Source organism: Vipera ursinii (assembly GCF_947247035.1).
Source record: "Vipera ursinii genome assembly, chromosome: 3".
Lineage (NCBI taxonomy): Eukaryota > Metazoa > Chordata > Lepidosauria > Squamata > Viperidae > Vipera > Vipera ursinii.
The window spans coordinates 127,918,165-127,938,083 of NC_139516.1; the positions used below are offsets into that span (position 1 = coordinate 127,918,165).

Consider the following 19,919-nt stretch of genomic DNA (forward strand, 5'->3'; position numbering starts at 1 on the left):
TCTGAACTCAACCCAAGCAGCAACCCATGGCTTATATGGCAACTAAGCATAATGTGAAACATCATGGTTCATTTTAATCAAGGCTTATTGATTACTGATTCTAAGCCCAGAATCCTGGCTTATTCATAAATTGCTGCTTCTACTTTATCTGTCCAATGAACAAAAGGGCAAGGCAAGAATACCTATCTGACTCCTAAAACCCTTTCGAATGGATATCCATAAATGCTCACACATACACACAGACAAACCACACCACAAAAATCCTCCAAAACACCAAAATACCTCACAAAAGTGAAACAAACTGATAAAAATGCACAAGACTTCTAAACTATTAAAGAATCTCTCACACATAAAACCCAACAAAAATAACCCATACACAGGAAATCCCCCCTCAACCTCACACAAACACATGGTGAGCTCTGCAGCATCAAAAAAAACAACAACCCAACAAACCATACTTAAAAGACCTGCTGGTTTAGTGTTATTCATGAGTTTAGCCATTGTTTTTTGTTAACAATTTGTTTAATGATCCACTGTATATGGTTTGTCATACACCCTTTTCAGATTTTTTTTTCAATCTGCACTTGAGGCTAGCTCACTTTGAACTTGGGTCTTAATTTTTTTTGTTTTCACTATGCCTGATGATGATTCCTATCTTTGAATCTGTGGCCCTACACACCAAGCCTTTAGTTATAGGGAAAAGCCTTATCAAGCCTTCTTCAATTATTATATCCTTTCAAATAAAAACAAAATGTAGCGAAGTAGTTAAATTACGGGATTAAGACTGGGAAGATTGAGCTTGGATCTGCTTCTAACATCCATCTTTAATGATGGAAACTCACTGGAGTGACCTAGGACCAATCATTTTCTCTCTCATCCCAATCTACCTCACACACCTGTTGTTATAGCAATAAGATTGGAGAAGACAGAGAAATACATTTAAAAAATACTACCTTCTCAACCGTTCACAGATTTTACTGGAAAGGTTTTTGAGAATCAACGATCGGACAAAATCACAGAATACTGCAGGTGGTTCCTACAATGAACTGCACTTGTTCATGAGAGGTAGTGGATGATTTTGCAAATTGAGAGCACAGTCTTGGTTATTTGTCCCTCTCTCTAACCCAAACCATTATTCCGGAAAACATTTCATCCTTCAAATTGTTTGCAGGACAATATTCTCAGTGGAGGGGGAAAAATCAGTCAAGTTTCCAAAACCATTCCTGTCACATTGGTGACTTTTGGTTCTACAGTATATTAGTAATGGGACAGACACGATAGACTGGAAAAGAATCAGTGGTCAACGGTTCAACTAACACAGTTGCTTGTGCAACATTTGCGATACTTTCTGAAGTTCTCCTGGGAGACTTCAGGGTGAGAAGGTGTCTAGCAGAAATGGAGGGTGCTGTGGAATTAGGGAGCTCGCATCACTTGCTGTGAGTGTAATATTTGCTGCCCAGTACTTGCAAGATTTTAAGCAGGCAACAAATAGAGCATCTGGGCTCCAACCACCCCTGCATTTAAAACAAATATCTGCATGACTGTTACATAAAATACTACCAAACGTACCATATGCTAAGACTCAAACTTTAATTCAGTAATTTGTTATTTTCTTAAAGACCACTAAATCCTGTTTATGATACAAAACATGTCTTTGTTTCTGTTGTATCTGCTCTGAGTTGACAACTCAGAAATATTAGTCACTTAAAGGTAAAAGATTGCCAAAGTTGACAATCTTATTAAACCTACGACCATAGATTTTAAAATATATTTGTTTCTTAAACTAAAATTTAGCCTGAAGCCTAGATAATTGGTATTATTACCAGGTATTAAAATAATTCAGATTAATTTTGCAGCATGTGTTAATTGAATTCTGTTGTAACCTCACAACAATTTGGTAGCTGAACATCTGATTCTCCTACTGTTTTCTGGTCTGCCTCAAACGATTTGGTTAATCAGACATTATTGTTATTTTTCATGTGTAATGCTGCACCTAAATTATTGCTGGTGTCAGATGTTGGAAGTACTTGGCTGTGGACTTCACGCATGAGGGTGATGTGTTGCACCACCACCAGGTGAAAGAGAATGACTACAACACCCTCTGAAGTGCTACAGAGGATTGCTTATACTTACCAATGTTTCTCTCATATAGACCAGGTTTCTTCCCATCTGTTAAATTTGTTTAGATATGTGTTTAAAATTGAGAAATATTTGGTGTTTTCTATATTATTTGGGGATGGGTGGATTAGGATACAAATTAGAACCCATCACCATCTTCTGCTGTCTCTAGGAAATTTGTTATACTCTTCTGCTGGACTGATTTGCTTTGGAGCCAGCAGAGCATCTCAATGCTCCAGATGTTATGTTCCACTTAGGGGGCTGCTGTAATAATGAAAGTTGCATAGCCTCTCCTGCCTTCGCACTATACTTTGCTTTCCTTGCTAGAAGTGTCAGCAAAGCATAGATGTCTTCCCTATCAGATTGGGGAAGCAACCCTACTAGTGCAAAACAGCCTCTCCCATTCAACATTTTGGCTTGAAATATTAGAAAGGTCTACACAACTGCCTTCCTTCCAAAGCAGGAACACAACAAAAACAATACCCAAATGGATTGCTACACAAGCCTATACACCTGTCTCTTTTTGTGTATGAGCGTGCAAAACATATTTCATCTGAAGGCCACCAGATTCTTGTACACAAAACGTAATTCTATTATGTCTGGCAACACTGCGATGGAACACAATTTTATGCTGCACAAACATACACACAAAATAGTAGTATGCACATGTTTTGAGGACAGACACACACACGTACGTACATACATGAGCAAGAATGTATATTTTGATTAAGGATCTTGGGAAATAGACATTCTTAGCAAATATGGATGACAGATCAATTGTAATTTATTTTCTTTTAACACTGTATCATCATAAAGAAAACTGGTATAAATGAAAAAAATCTATTTCAAATATCTACATCTAAAATTTTAGGCAGTGAAAAAGCACTTTGTTGACAAGGAGTGTGGAATGATGAATGTTAATTGTCAGAAACTGCTGAATGCCTTTTTTTTTAGTTGCCACAAACAAATTCACATATCAGAACGAACAATACTGCTAAATATCAGTTTTTGTTTTCTCCTGTTAAAACATACCCGGGGGGGGTGGGAGGAAAAGAAAAAGAAAAGAAAAAAACCCCTCCCCTACCCCTGGAAATTCATACATATTTCAAAGTTGTGTAATTGAAGCAATATTTAGAACCACAGATGAAGAAACACTGTGGCATTGATGTAATATACACAATGCACTTTGCTCTCTCTTTCTCTCTGTTTTTTAAATCTGTAATGTACATCAAATACTTTACAACAATGCATTAACAAAAGGCAAGAAACATCTTGCTGTACAGAGGAAATCCCAAATGCAACTTGAAGCCTAAATTCACAATGGATGAAGAGAGGAAACAAAGGGTGAGAAGCTGTCCCCCATAAGGTTTGTAAACTGTTCATTTTCTTGTGCTTAACTCTGGACTCACTTCGTTGTAACATCCCTAACTTCCTTCAGCCACATTCAGTGTACAGTACTATTTGTTTTAAACTCTACATTAAAAGGTCAACTGCAAAGCTGCCCTCCCCCCAGTATATTTCTATATCTATATTTAAGAGATAGGATTCTATAGATACAGAAATAGATACACATCCCACTCTTTCTAATAACACTCCCGCGCTTACGTTTCCCATTCTTTTAGCCATCTAAAGATACCTTAATTGTTCCAGATTGAGTATTAGGGCCTTCCTACGGAACAGGCTTTAACAAACTAAATTTGCAGGAAAAGAATGTCTTGTGATATGCATGCACATGCACAGTTCCTGGACATCTTTTTTTTTTCTTGCCCAAAACTCAAACCCAGGAATCTGGAGAGGCTGGATAGTGGCTTGTTTCATAATTGAGTTCACTATAGGGCCGAGCAGCAGAATAGAAATCAACGTAGTTGCCAGTGGACTTGAGTCCCAGGTGCATATTGTACTCGCTGGCAGGTGGGCGATGATGCACTTGATCTTCAAAGAAGGACTCATCATAGTTTCTTGATGAATTTTGAAATGGCTGATATGGTTCATATTCCTTTCTTGTGGGCTCCTGTGGGACCGGCTGTGTTGAAACCTGTCAACAGAATAAGAAACCTTGGCTTATTAGGGAAGACTATAATGATAGGAAACAAACTGCCATGTCACTTAAGAGTGCAGAGCAAGGTTCCACTTCAGTGGGACTTATTAGACAGACAATGTGAATGTCTGCTACAGAAAACATCTTAAGTCTTCCTGGATGAATGTCACTATTCTGCTTGATCTTTTTGCAAAGATTGCTTTACATTTACATTTGCAATCACTTTTGACAGAGGTTTTCCTCAAAAAAAGGTGTAGAATAAACTCCACATTAAACTTTTACAAGTAACACGATGTGTGGGTGGAGGATCTCAGATTGCAGAATGTGAAAAATATTAAGAATGCTTGTCCATTTTTTTCTGATTAAAATTTTACTATGCAATCATAAGGAATTTGAAATATAAGAAAGTGGAAACTGAGGTTTTTCTAACATTAAAAAAAATATCCTGGCTGCATTCTTGCAGTAATGGTTTCAGGCCAGAAAGCTACTTACAGAAACATTTAGTCCACAGTTACATGGAACAGTCATCCCAAAGGTCATACTGTGGGCAAAGTAACACTACTGTCTTTTAAGTAAGTAGTATAGTGGTTAAGCTATAGTGGTTGAGTTAGAAACCAGGAGACCATGAGTTGTAGCCCTGTTCTAGTCATGAGGCCTTCTGGATGTCTTTCTCTTAGCCCTAGGAAATAGGCAGTAGCAAACACTTCTGAAAATGCTGCCAAGAAAACTGCAGGGACATGTCTTAGCAGCTACGTAGAATCAAGACCGACTTCGATAAGCACAAAAGTTGGAGATGAAATACATAATCCACTATGTGTCTTCGTTTACATAAGAATAGCCATTTTTTAAATTGTGAAGGAATTTAGATACTCATTGAAAGCTAGTAATCTGAGTTTTTAAACTACCACAAAACAATCTGTCACTGAAAGCTCTTTTCATAAATATGTGATTACCGTTCGCCATTTTCCTGAGAATATATTTCTAATATTGGTTTCTCTTTCACTCTCTCACATTCTTCTCAACAGAATCCCATCAACAACTTCCTGAGTAATGGAGCTCTCCTAGCCTCATGGTTGTTTTTTTTTTGTGTGTGTGTGTGTGCGTGCACGTGCATGTGTACACACACAGACACCAGAAAATGTGAAACATATATTAGATATGTTTAATAATATTGTTAGGAGACTACTTCAGATGATTTGAAGAGGAACTACTTTTTGAAAATGCCCAGCTTCCACTTCTTTTATTTGCAAATAAAGGCATGTGCTTACAAATAATGGAAATATTTCTGCCATGTACTGATGCATCTGAATAATAAAGCTGCTTGGAAAATAGTTGAATATAAGTTGCATTTCCATAATTTACTGATAAACATAGCATTCACTAGGACAGACTGGGAAAAGTTCATATCTGTGAAACATTGAATAGTTTTTCAACTATGATTCTTTAAAATTACTACAGCTATATTAATTTTTTTTTAGTTCAAAAGGGAATAAATTGATTTGCCACTTACCTGGTTGTGTTTGATATCTTCAGCAGGTGCACCATAAGAATTTCTATACAAAGTAGAGATTCCAGAGTTCTGACCTAGAAGTGGGAGAAATAGGAATTATGTTACTAGGCAAAATGGTAATTATGTGTGTGAACTAGTAGTGGTGGTAGTGTAAATTCAGTAAGACTTTATTAGCAATGATTTACTGATCCCCACATGAATCATCTATAAGAAAGAACATGTGACCGATATGTTTGTACTTCATCCCTTTCATATTAGGAAGCTAGAAATCTTTATGCTGTACCAAAGCCAGTCACAGATACTTACTACATACAGATTTCTTGAAAACATTTTTAATAGTGAGAAGTACCTGTGAAATCAATCTCACATCAATGATCAATTGACTCTGTCTGGCTAAGATGTATTAGCAGAACAGAGATGAAGGTATGACAGCACACGGGAAAAAGAGCAGTTGTGTGTAGGAATGTTTTGCTAAATCATTCTATGCTTTGCAGAGCCATAAATAAATGTATGAATGTTCGGTTAAAGCTGTATCAAGAAGATTGCACTGTCATAAGAAATTACTTTTCCAGAACCCAATGCAGCATATAAACTCCTGGTTCAAGAGAGATTTGATTCCTGAACTTTTCTGGGAAAATGTGTTTTGTTTATTTAAGGTATTATATACTCCAATGCTCAGCCCCCAAAAATCTGACTTTCCCTGCTCTCATATTTGTTGGGAGAAAACCAGAGAAAGGGTAGACATACAACGATAGACATATACAATATATCTAATAGTATTTTTAAATGATTGGTGCCAGTTGTTATAGATATAAATAGAACATTACATAATTATCCTGAATGTATGTACTTTACATATATAGTAATCTTGTCTTAGAATGTCTGGCTACCTATTATTTTAAAAAAACCAATTATTCTAGCAGGCAGCATCAGGGAAGCAATTTTCTCAGTATTCAAACAATGGTTACTAGAACGAAAACTGAATGACTTCCTTTCCTATCCAAATGAGGAGAGAATAATCTCCAGTTTCCTGTGAGGTACTCTATTTTATAACTTGTATGGCTTGTTTCTGAAGCCTACAAGCCAAATACAGCACTCTATTTAGTAAGTGTGTGTTCGGTTAGGATTAAGAGTCTAATGTGTGGGCTGCCAGCAGCCAAGTGTATTCCTTTACATTCCCCCAGATATTGTCCACCAGCAGCAAATGTTGATCAAGGTACAAACTGAGCATATGTGGGTGTTAGAAAAATACATTTATGTGTAACAAATCATGAGACGCTATATGAGAAAGTATTTACTCACTTTGACTTTATACCTGGAAATCAGCTAAGATGATGTGATGAGATTTGTAAATGCATGTTATGCAAATATTAAAATTCAATAGTGAATAACTAATTAAAATATTTATCAGTCATCATTTAAAAACTGATACAAAATTAAATTAAAAACCTACCAGCTTCTTGGGGGAAAAGCAATCAGTCCTCCACGAATGAATGTACCTTTAGCTAATAACTTCAAAATTAGCTCTGCTTTTCTGATGCTAAGATTCTAAAGCTATCATATTAAACAGACAACAGCAGCTCCAGAAAAAAGCATCCTTAATATCTTTCATTAAGTATCAACAACCTGAACCGCAACATATAGTAGGTGAATCCAGAATTATGTACACATACTGGTTTTATGTTCTTCCCAACAAGTAAAGAGGAATTTAGGAACCCTGAGTAGTAGTTGGTTTCAAAATACTCTTGAAAATGCAAGTGTTACCAGTAAACTAATCATAATTATTGAAAAGATGTCTTGACACATCTCTTGTGTTCTTTTGTTGGGAAGGTCTTATAAAAGAATTACATGAGGTTGAATAAAAACAAGACTGAAGAGGCCTAGTTCTTTGAAGAGATTGTGCAACTCACCACATCACTAATTGTCCACATCAGATATTTTTACAATGGGACTGCAATTTCAGATTCAAGAGACTTAACTCAGAGAACTGCAATCACCAGACTTGACAATAATGGATTCAGTCTCTGGCAGTTCTTGCTACAGCTCTACTATTTCCCTCCCTTTTCTCACCAGAGCTGCTTCAAACGTAAGAGTGGCTCTATATTCCTAATAGTCTCCTGTACCAAGTACACTGAAGCTGTGATCAAGACTTAAAAAAATATGACTGCAAATTATCTGTCAGAGTTTAAAAAGAAAGGCTCACAACGCTGAGATTTCATATCATGCTTTATTGAACTGTTTAAAGTTTGGTTGATTCTGGTTTTCTTTCATGTTAGTCAAAGGCTCTTTCTCAAGATGGTAATTCATTTCATACATAAGCAAACAGAATAATTGTTAGTTCATTTAGTCTTCATCTACTCTTCAGGTTTGATGTGGTAATCATGTGTCACAAGCTCTGCTCTGGTAGCCTGTAAAAGCAAATAAGATTTGTAATCTCTGTTCATAACCAGGCAACACAAGCTATTACAGATGACATTTGTTTTGGCTTGAATATCTAGTCTCATTGTCTGGCAGGGCAAAAATGAGACTCCTATCTTTGTCTGTGCATCAGTATTTTAGCCAAATAAAATGCAAGACAGGGAGCAAGGAGAAAGAAAGAAACATCACAAGAACGGGAATAACAAAATCCTGCAAAAAGTTGCTAGTTAAAAAGTGAGAAAAAATGATAGACTAGCTACCTTTGCATGGAACAGGTTAATAAATATGCTCTCACTGTAGCACTACATCAGTCTGGCCTTTTATACTGCTCAGTTAGATTCCAACAAGCAAGGCTGTACTTATAGCTTTGTAAGGAGCAGTCAGTCATATACTTATACACACAACCCAGGCATGCACTGAGGGATAGTGAGTGATAAGATGGTATAAAAGCAGCAGATCCCACTATAAATTTGCTTCAACAAGGCCTTAACTACACCCATAACATCAGAAATATGAAGAGTCAGCATAACAAATGTGTGGTATTTACACTAGGGAAGAAGCTAAAATGGGTTCTTAAACAGTAAAATCCAATTCTAAACAGTACCTTATCTGTTGCTGTTTTGTGGTTCCTCAAAGTTCTTCTACCTCTTGATGAATCAATTATCTACTCAAGGATTTGTGGGCTTCAGATGATCAGAACTATTGTTCTCGAAGAGTTCATTTCATCTTTTGGCTTCATTAGATGACATTTGGGGTATAGTATAGCACATGGTGTCATGGTATGATGTAATGGCATTGCTGTTTACCAAGAAGCTTAGAATGATGAGAGACTGGTTTCCTATTATCAAACAAAATTACTGAAAGGAACAGCTGTCATGCATCATAATCTAGAGCAGTGAACCCATTTGGTTTTTACTACAATTAACACTCAAGAACCTAATGTTTTTAAATAGTTTTCCTCCAGCTTGTCTTTTTACTCCCTCAAAATACATATTTAGTTAAGGATATTTCAACTGCTCCAAGAATTTGATGGGATTCTGTGAGAAAATAAGGACTGAAAAAAATCTTCTTTTATTCAAAGATAACCACGGTATATACAAGATTTTTTTTAAAGATATAGTAGGAAAGGCAAGGCTTGTCAGCTTACTTTGGAGCCTCTCTCTTCCTTAGAAGGATGTTTGCGCTCATTACAGCTTTGCCTCTGATTAATTATTTTTTTTAATTAACAGATTTTTCATGCTGGTGGAGTTTGAAAATCCTTTGTTTATATGACACCATTTACAGGTGTTCTTATTATTAGGAAACTTCCTGTTATTCCTATTATAATAACTTTAAAACATTGAGAGATTATTAGCTTCAGGTTAAAGTTAGTTCTGTGCCACACCTGTCTATGGCTTGTCAATAAAATTGATAAATGTTACCCTTTTCTCTAAGCAAATTGTTTTAGTCTCTTTAAAATATTCCATGTAGAGACAAATGAATAGAAAACTAAACTCCCTTTGCTCTGTGTATGGTGACCATGCTCTCATATTCACCCCGGAAAGCCACAGATATAACTTTACTCTGCTGAAAAAAAGAGGTTAATAGAGGATGTGTAATAAAGATAAAATTGTTCCTATAGTGAGAAGGAGGTAATAAGCTGGTACAGAACTTCACCACTGACAGGATATCATTTAGCTCAGGGGTCCCCAACCCCCAAGTCCATGGACTGTCATCAGTCCATGGCTCACCAGGAACCAGGCCGCAAAAGCGAGTAAAACCCCATTTGCACACACACAGGATCCAGGCAGAGGATGAAACCATGCCTTCCTGGTCTGCAGAAAAACCGCCCTTCACAGAATTGGCCCCTGCCGCTGAAAAGATTAGGAGCCACTGATTTAGCTGACTACCCATGACTAAAAAATATCCTCACAATCAATAACATTAGTTGCTAAAATAGCAATTTCTTATTAGCATAATAGCCAGACAAATCTAAAACATTCAGGCTGATATATGGCAGAATTTTGAAGAAATGAATGAACATAGACCAACGCAGATTCCCTTTTCCCCTTAAGATCCTTTGAAGTGTTAAAGAAAAGGGTTCTCTTCCCACCAAGGCAACGGTGAGCTTTTTCTGTCTCATGGTAACATAAGCAGAAAAGATGATGTCCGTATGCAAAGTGCAACTGTTTGCCCAACAGAGGCAAATACATATGTGGTATTAGAGTTCTTCCAGATGATGTCACAGAGATAACATCTGGAAAGGCAAAGAAGCTCATACTGTATAATGAATTGAAACAAATGAGTGAGGTTATAATCACCAATAAAGGCATTGCATTAAACCATCCTTTCCCAACTTGATATGTTCTACCTATAATGCTCTCAGATCCTCAAATGTCTGACTCCCATCAACTGCAGCCAAAGACAGTGGATTATGGATTTTGTAGACTGAAATATCTGGATAGTATTAGTATCCTTAATGCAGCTGAAATGAAATCTGAGCTACTTTTTGAAACAAAATATTTCTAAATAAATGCTGACTTTTTATGTCATCTTCCCAAATGTATTAGATAGTTTATCTGTGGTTGGGTGGCATTCAGTATGCTCTTCTGCCATGCAATGTTAAAGACTTTTATTTTGAAATGAAAGAAATACCTCATAGCACTCTTTTAAAACCCTTTTTAGAAAACAGCATAAACTTTGCATTTTTAAACAGCAATAAAACACAACTATAAAATTAAGCCAAAAAACTTTGTTGGGGGAAAAAAACTTTAGCATTTGTTAAAGAGAAAAAATTATATTCCCTAAAGATATTGCAGCACTGTAAAAAAACAAACAAACTTAGATTGTCACAAGCAGTGATTTACTCCTCATGGGATGAATTGCAGTATTATAATCACTGCCAAAACACAACAATAGCTAGAGATGATTGTGTGTACTCTCCAATATTATTATTAAGCCACCATAAGTAGTTCATACATAACATCCTTCAGTTTAAAGTAGTGTTTTACATCTTTCAGTTTAAAGCATGCTAGCAGAAAAATTCTGGGAGCTGAAGCTTAAAATTGCTAAGGTTGAGAAATACGTCTTTAAAGGAAGGAGGAGGAGAAAGAGGAACCCCTTTTTCTTTTATAGGGGAAATACTATTAGGATGCCAGATTCCTATAATAAACATTATTGTCCAGAGATTGAAGGCTTGGAGTTTTGAAACAAAAGTTGAAATCTGACATTCAACAGATATACAAATTGAATTCAGTCAAGTTGTTGCCTCCAATGATTAGGAATATTTGAGTGGAAGACTTGAATGTAGTTTACAGAGTGTAAAGCTTAAAACATGCTTACTAAGTATATCTGGATTATCAACAGAGTCAGTTCCAGCCCAGAAGGTTTCCTTCCACAATGTTTATATATCATATACAATTTCTAGCTCACCTGTCATGGTGTCTTTTCTAGAAGTATGCTCCCCTTTATTCCCATGGTAAGTAGCATTTGTTCCGGTTGACTCATAATCTGTTTTTCTTTCTTTTAGACTGATCATTTCCCGAGGGGAGGCTGGGGCACTTGCTACAAACAAAAACAAATGCAGATTTTAGAACCCTGATGGAATGGGTTACATCAGGGGTCTTCAAACTTGGCCCTTTTATGACTTGTGGACTTCAACTCCCAGAATTCCTCAGCCAGCAAAGCTGGCTGAGGAGTCATAAAAGGGCCAAGTTTGAAGACCCCTGGGTTACATAGTAAAGTATATGAACACATGTTCTAAGCAATGCAGTTAGCTTGAAAAGAATGAATCTCTTGACATCTAGTTTCATTTGAAAATCTGTGGCCAGAGCTGGACATATATAAAACTCTTAAATGGAAATAATCTTGATCTTATACCTTAGAAATTAAATTTAACATATTGTCTTCTCATCAGCTATTCAAAATCTTTGTCTTATAGAAGAGACAAACCATGACAGCTGCTGAACCCCATTGATACAGATCAGATCAATTAATGGCATCACACAAAAAAGGGGATACAATAATAATAATAATAATAATGATGATGATGATGTCACTTCAGGCCAAATATGGCACTCCTGAACCTTTCTAGAATTATTCAAAGGCACCTTCGTCCATGAACTCTGTAGAATTTGTCGTAATGGGAGAATGTGCACATAGCCGTTTCATAATTCCCACAACACTGTCAAACTATCTAGTAAGGTTGTATTACTATTATTATTCTTATCTTTCCTATACCTATCTCCTCATCTACTTACGGCTTTAACTTTGTTGTTTGTATCTTACAGTTTAGTTTTATTTACTAACCTAGTATGATTTATGTTAATTGCTTATTAGTATCCTATATCACTACGTGTTGTATCTTATGATTTATGATGAATGTATTTTAACAATGACTATGATCATGATTTATCACTTATTGCTTGTATGTACACTGATAACTTATGCACCAAAGACATATTCCTTGTGTGTCCAATCACACTTGGCCAATAAAGAATTCTATTATGATTTACCACTTGGTGGCCCAGAATCACGCTGATATTCTATTCATGTTAGTTCCACAAAGACTCAGATCTAAAATAGCAGATTATGAAATTTAATATACCCAGTACTTATTTGATACTTTCAAATACTTTCAATGTTGGCTTTTTGTTAAGATGCACAGCGGCAAGGGCAAGGTTTGGCTCAAAGCAAGAGATAAATGGAACCTCATTTGACTAATGATTAAAGGCAGAATTCTGCTCCCTTTTCACCAATTTATTAAAGGCTTCTCTGGTTTCCTTTCTTTCAGGCAAAAAAGGGAGCTTTGGAAACTTAAACTTTCTGCTGAGATTTCCTGATTCTTTTCTTCCTTTATGTAGCCCAATATCTCCCTTTTTTTTTAGTAAGAAGCAGTGTATTTCAGGCTGCTCCTTCAGGACCAAATAACTTAATCTATTCATACATGGTTGATCCCTAAATTTAGCCACCAGCTAGCAAATATGATATACCGGTACATGCTTTTTCTTGTTTTGGGATCGTCAAATCAGGAGGTGTTGTGGAATGTATGGACAATACACTTTGAGATATATCCTTTCAAAAGGCATGTTCGTAATCTTCCAGATTTGTACTTCAGATAGCAGTATACCTTGTACATAAACTCCACAAATAAATGCTTTTCTTTGAAGTGAAACTATTATCAACATTGCTATTAATCAAACATAGTAATCATTTTCTTTAGGCCCAGATAAAGTTGTCATCCAGCTTGTCATCCTTTCTTTTTATATTGCAGATTAGCTGGATTTGTAATGTTTGGTGAAGCTTTTTGATCTGTCTTTTCCAAAAGAGGAAAACTGCTAGCTATCTGAAGGACTTTGATTGCAGCAAGAGCCTCTTCCTATTCAAAATAAATGCACACGCCTTCTTTGCTTGTTCACAGACAATGAAGATGAAATCAGTTTCTTAAGAGAAAGCACACAGGGAGTCTGATGTATGTTTTCTCCTTATCTGAGATTTGAAAAACTTATTTGCTTATCCTATTAGGGCTTAAAAAACTAGCTACATTTTCTTCTTCCAGCCTTCTCTGCTCTTTCCCAGCAAAAATTAGCAGATCTTGCAATTAGTTTTGTAGGCTTCTGAATAGGGTTCCCGATTTTTTTCCTGATGAAGAATCTTTGGCTGCTTGGAATTACTCAAGAATCAAACAAAAATGTCATTGGCTGTACTTGGACAAAGGATTTTTTGCAGCCATACATCCTTGGGATCTTCATAGTGATCAGCTCTTTTGAACAAACAGTGTAGAATACTTGAATGTTAATGCTTTTTTATTCTTTTTGCCACCTCACTGTTCTCTTATAAAGTTCAATTTGATTTTCTTCAATTCCATTTTGCTTGATTTTTTTGTATTTTGCTCCCTGTCCCATTTGCTATCTATTCAATCTTGCTGGGGCCATACATTATCAGTTTGCTCCCAGTTAATATAAAATATATTAATAAATTGCGCCACAACCCAGTGAAAATGCTTAATAATGACAGATTATCTAAAGGCTTTGAGAAACATTAAGGAAAAACTCTGTTTGGCAAAATCCATTACACAATCTCAAATCTCTCCATAACTTGGGAGAGAACATTTTCAAAATAAAAATAAACATAGCAATATGCAATCTTACATGAATTAGGCAGTGACAATTATCTATTAGAATAGATAATATATCCAGAATGTATTCAAACCAAAAGGAAGGGGAAAAACCCGAAGAATAAATAACCAAAATTTACATACCCCTGTAAATTCTACTACTTTCCGCCAATCTGTCACTCATGGTAAAATTGGATAAGAATGCAGTTTCCCATGTGAGTAACCCCAATAGTATATAGCAGAACCCCGCTGCAAGGAGAGGTTGGCCTCCATGGGTGGTTGTTACTAGTATAAAATACTGCAGAGGAAAAAACCAGCTCTGTAACTCTGTGCCCATAATGCCCATATAGCCTCCTTGATACAAAGATTCAAGGCTCATCCAAGCAAGAAATGGGAACCTGAATCCCAAGCGAAGAAAATGCTTCCACTTTCCATTTCTACAGCTTGAGAACAAAAATGCTCAGCACAGCTCAGCTGACAGAAATCAGAAAGTACAGATAAAAGCTGCTGAATAACTTGGATGGTATCTATCTGAATTGCTTGGTTGAATGTAAAGTACTGCTTCGGGCCCTGTTGGTCTATTGGCCTTCTGTAAGGTCTTAGTTTTTCCTCTGCCTAATGTGTCAGATTGCTGGATAAGGCCATCTAGAAATGAAATGATTTGAATGGGAATATGTTGGTTTTTAATCTGTTATTTTGTACTGAATATCTTGTGTTCTGTTGCTGTTCTGAATTTAACAGCCATGGATAATATCTACATAAAACAATAAGGTAATGGGAGGCAGTGGCGTAGCGTGGGTTGTCAGCACCCGGGGCAAGGCAAGTAATTTGCGCCCCCTAACCCGTGGACTGTCCCTCCCCCAGATAGTCCCTCGCTCTCTCTCCACACCGCACCGCACGCCTGGCACACCCCCCTCCACAGTGGGCGGCGACCCGGCGGCTCGGATCGGATTCGCACAGCCAGCACTGCAGTGAGAGAGAGTGAGTGAGCCAGGCAGGGGCAGAGAGCTGCGAGTGCGAGCGCACCCCCCCAGATGTTGCACCCGGTGCGGCCGGGCCCCCCTGCACCCCCCACGCTACGCCACTGATGGGAGGCAAATAACACTTAGAAACACTAAAACCAAGTTGGTTTTACTGCTGCATAATCCAGAGGCGTGAATTTCATATGACCACTAGTCCCCCTCAGATCTGCCTAAAAGTAGGTCTTCCGGCCCCTTTGTGAACTCCCATAATCCAGGGAACAAGAATGAGTAATAAGGGGGAAGAAGCCATTGATCCTGGATTTGTATTCTACCCCATACAATTCCATGCATATAGTATGGGTCCAACTAAAAAATGAGCAAGAGTAGGGGAAAGAAATTTTTAGTTTTGGACTGTTAGTAACAAAATCTATCTATCCAATCAAGCAGCAACCAAATGGCCAAACAAAAAACACACACAAGCAACAATGGCAAATACTTTATTGACCAGCATTTGGGGAAAAGTGGGACCCAAAAAATATGAGAAGGTTTTTGTCAGCAGGGTCCTAGATACAGAGCTGGAGAGCAAGCATAGGATCTGGTGCATTTGCTACATAAACTGCCTGTCGTTGTATGTGGTTTGTCATGCAGGTTCTCAATTCTATGCATTCTTCTGGCCATAATAGCTGCTTGTAAGAAAATCTTTCTCCTCTCCTGTTTTTAACAGGCTGTGAGATAGTTCTTGTGTCTGGAGGACAGTCTGTAGGAAATAATTGGAAATGGTGAAGAAAGATCCTCAGGCAGTGAGTGGAAGGCATCTTTTTAAAAATCTGAATACATAGATAATTGTTGGTAAGAGAAGAGTGAATGACGCCATCTGATTCTTTGTCAGTGCTTGTATCTCAGCCTTCAACCCCCACCGGGAAAAGAGACTTTGGTGTCTGTGAATATAGCCATGTTTAAGGCCAAGGCAGCTATCCTTTTGGGGCCAAAGGAATGCATATGGCATTTTTTGGAAACCCAATGGGTGCAATGAGTGGGGCAATGATGCAAAGTGGTGAAGCTAAATTATTTTTCTTGTTTGAATGAGGAAGTCTGTGCAATACCACTAATTTTCTGCAATAGTAGTAAAAGAAGAATCTGAGACCTCAAAAAAAAAGTTCATGAGGGTGCTGTAATGGTTTGTTCTGTTGTATACATGTATTGCTCTCAGGCAGAATTGTGTGTGAGTGAAATGGATTTCAACAGCTGCAGAGTTTCATCTGAGCAGGGATAAGTGCTTTCTCTCTGAGTGCAAAAACATTTCCTTTTGTCATTACAGTGCAGGCAAGTCACCTTATTTATAAAGGGAAGGGACAGGTAGTCAATGAACACTTTGTTGTGATTGTTCTTTTTGCTTACTTACCTGTGTGACTTGTACCCCACTTCTTGGAATGCAATTCAGTGCTGGATATTTACATTCAGAATCCTTAGTACTCTTTTTGTGACTACTAAGCATAGATATTAGCAGTATATTCAAGTTTCTGGTTTAAATAATGTTTTTCCCACTAGTAAAGTTTCTTCTTGTGAAATTTAATCATGTGCGATCATAATATTAAACAAGAAATTTTAAAAAAAGATGAGGAAGAGAATGTTAAATAAAGGTAACTTGGGTCTACTATTTAAATATTTAATATGGCTAAGCAAAATATATTATACAGCAGATTAATTAAAATAAACAAACACATTTGTTCTCTGTGAGATACTGGTAATGAAATGAAAATGCGATGTCATTTTCCTGGATAAGCACTGCTATGTTTTCTCTCTTGTTAAATCTTGTCAACTGTTGACCTAGCATAATGGGAACACTTACATCAATACAGGTGGTACTTTTGTGTGTTATGATTCAAAGCCTCATCTAAGAACAAAATTATTTCATATTTTGTATATCCCCAATGAAAATAATCAGAACTTGTTTATTTTTGCTCTAATATACCACTTATTTCTATTAGCTTGGAAGTTCAGCTAATTGCGAATTGATTGAGTTCATAGTTCATAGGCCATACAAACTGAGTTAATAAACAAATAAATTGCTTATTTAAAGGCAAAAAGACTTTGAGCAAAAAATATAGGAAACCTAATTTCTGTTGTCTTATAATGCAAACTACAACTGAAAGAAGCCGTACAAGATTGGAAAAGGTGGAGTTAGCTGGTCTTTAGATTCTCCCTGAATTAATCATAATTGTCTTGATAGCATCGTTATCAATGTAATGCAAACTAATAGGCTAAATTTGTAGAAGTATGTGTTATAATGTATAAAGGTAAAGGTTTCCTCTGTCCAGCCATGTCCACCTCTAGGGAGTGGTGCTTATCTCCGTTTTTGTTCGCTGAGGGAGCCAGCATTGTCCAGAGACATTTCCATGGTCATGTAGCCAGCATGACTATATACCAAGGTGCATAGAACCTAGGTATAGGTACCAGTTCCCACTGAAGTGGTACCTATTTATCTATTTGCATTTGCATGCTTCAGAACTGCTAGGTGGGCAGAACTGGGACAAGTAAAGGAGCTCACTCCCATCATGTGGAGCTTGGGTCTTGAACCCAGGCTGTCAGCTTTCCAGCTGGCAACATCAGCATCTTTAACCAATGAGCTATCACGTCCCCTTGCTATAATGTGTAGTTAAGTAATGAGAACAATAACATTAAGGTGAACTTCATCTAAAGAGGATTATAGAATGGAATAGCATGAACCTGGCCTTCCAAGAATAGTCCTATGGATATTCTTGTACAAAACCCCATAGGATCATAAAATATAATGGTTGGAAGGAACCTTGGAAATTATCTAACTGAATGTTGTATCCTAAGAAAATAAAGGTAAAAATAGCTGATTGCTCTCCTTATGTGTGTCTTCTTCGCAAAGGTAGTAACATTCCAAAAGTGAGTGCTTATTGACTGTACATCTCTGAAGAGTTCCAGGAATAAATAATTTAATGTATTATTTTACTGATGTATTTTCATATATAAATATATGACTGTTCGATCTTCTTTTTTATTTCAACTAAGAAATGACAACAGCATCCTAAGGAAATGAGCTCTAGTTGCTTTTATGCATGCTATCCTTCCTTTCTAAGCAGATCTACAGAAAAAAAATATAGCCGATCTCCCCATTCTTCTGACTATGCTTTTCTTGTTTTCCTTCTTCATACATAGTTCTGCAATTATATCCATACCATTCTTTACTTCAACTGAAAATTTACCTGAAATAAATGTTAGTAACACTTATGGAGGAAACATTGTTTTGGATCTTTGGAATCATTTCACACTTCTGCACTGGGTAGTTTTCAGTCTGTCTCCCTACAAAATAATCCAGGATATCAAGATACCCAAACCAGCATACCCATCAGCTCCAGCAACTATGAACAATAATCAGGAACAGCTATTACATGTACATATATTGAAATATAGTAATCATTATAATGTTTATAATGCAATTTTAATACAAATTATTTTGCATATTATCTTCCTTTAGCAGGCCCATGATTATCAATAATTTACAAATAACCAATCAATGATATGGCTAAGTATAGATTTGAACCTAGATTACTAAAATAGTAATAAGTGCAATAATGTGTCAACTTGACAAAAACCACACAATATCAGAAGTGGGAACTTCTTCTTTTCTGCTTTTTAATTTTTTTTGTTTTATTCAAAAGCTAAAATACAAACTCCAAAAAAAGCAAAGAGAGAACAAAAGCAAACAAGAAAAAAAAGAAAGAAAAATCATTTACAGAAAGCCTTTTTCACTACAGTCATTGTCCCTGATCTGTCCAGTGTCAAATACCCTTGATTGATTCTTAGTAATAAAACTTGTCCTTAAAATTATTACTGGGGTCTTTCCATATAATTGCATACCCCAAAGTCATAAATCTCTGTTGAAAGCATTTTTTTTTTCAAAAATTCAATGAGTTTTTTTAATCATCCCAGTTCCATTCAGTTATCTCTGAATTTCTTGGATTCAGTCATCCAGGTCATGATTGTCTAAAGGTGCTTTTTCAGGAGGCATCTGTACTTTCTTGTTTTTCTTTGAAGACGTTTTGCTTTTCTTCCAAGAAGCTTCTTCAGCTCTAACTGGATAGTGGGGAATGGAAGGATTTATATTCCTTGCAAACAGCTGGGCATTTGCATACTTTTAGATAGTTATTGAGTCTATTTGGAGTTTTCTTGTGTCCTCAGAGTCATCTGAATAGTGCAAATGTGTGTGGAACCTTCTTGGCTGCAGGATGTTTTCTGCCCTGTGTCCCTTCAAAGTTGGAAGTCAGGCTCAGGCTGTTGTAGATGAGTCTGTGTGGTCTGCATCTCAAACTGAAGCACAAATGGTTCTTGTAGTCTGCAATGTTTTCTGGAAATCCATTCATGCTCCCACACCATTCGAAGGGTGTTCATCCCAAAGTGCAAAGCTAAATGTCTATGGAGATTCTCAGTCATCCAGGTCATAGTTGTCCCAAAGGTGCTTTTTCATGGAGGCTACTGGACTTTCTTGTAATTGGATGGTGGGGAATGGAAGCCAGTTGCCTTCTTGAAAAAGCACCTTTGGGACACCAAATCTGTAATTTTCCAACAAAGTTTCTTCTCCAACTCTGTCGCAACAGATTAAATTACAATCCATCCGATTGCAAATCTAATTCTGTTGTTGCCTGTATCTGAGCAGCCTTTTTAGGATGATTTATAATAGTTGTTGCTTCATTGAACTTATCTAAATTTTCAAAAAGAGCTTGTAAGGTAAGAAGCATTCTACTTTCAAAG

General features: G+C 36.8%; 1 protein-coding gene across 1 annotated transcript in view; it reads right to left on the minus strand.

Annotated features, from left to right (window-relative positions):
- Window positions 1-2,409: 2,409 nt before the first annotated feature.
- Window positions 2,410-19,919, minus strand: part of CTNND2 (catenin delta 2) — a gene marked incomplete at its 5' end in the record, with an annotated part of 448,616 nt that continues 431,106 nt past the window's right edge. Inside the window, 3 exons of the mRNA XM_083360640.1 lie at window positions 2,410-4,153; window positions 5,667-5,740; window positions 11,496-11,627. Of these exons, the coding sequence (XP_083216766.1) occupies window positions 3,893-4,153; window positions 5,667-5,740; window positions 11,496-11,627 (467 nt within the window). The 3' untranslated portion in view covers window positions 2,410-3,892. The remainder of the gene's footprint in view (window positions 4,154-5,666; window positions 5,741-11,495; window positions 11,628-19,919) is intronic.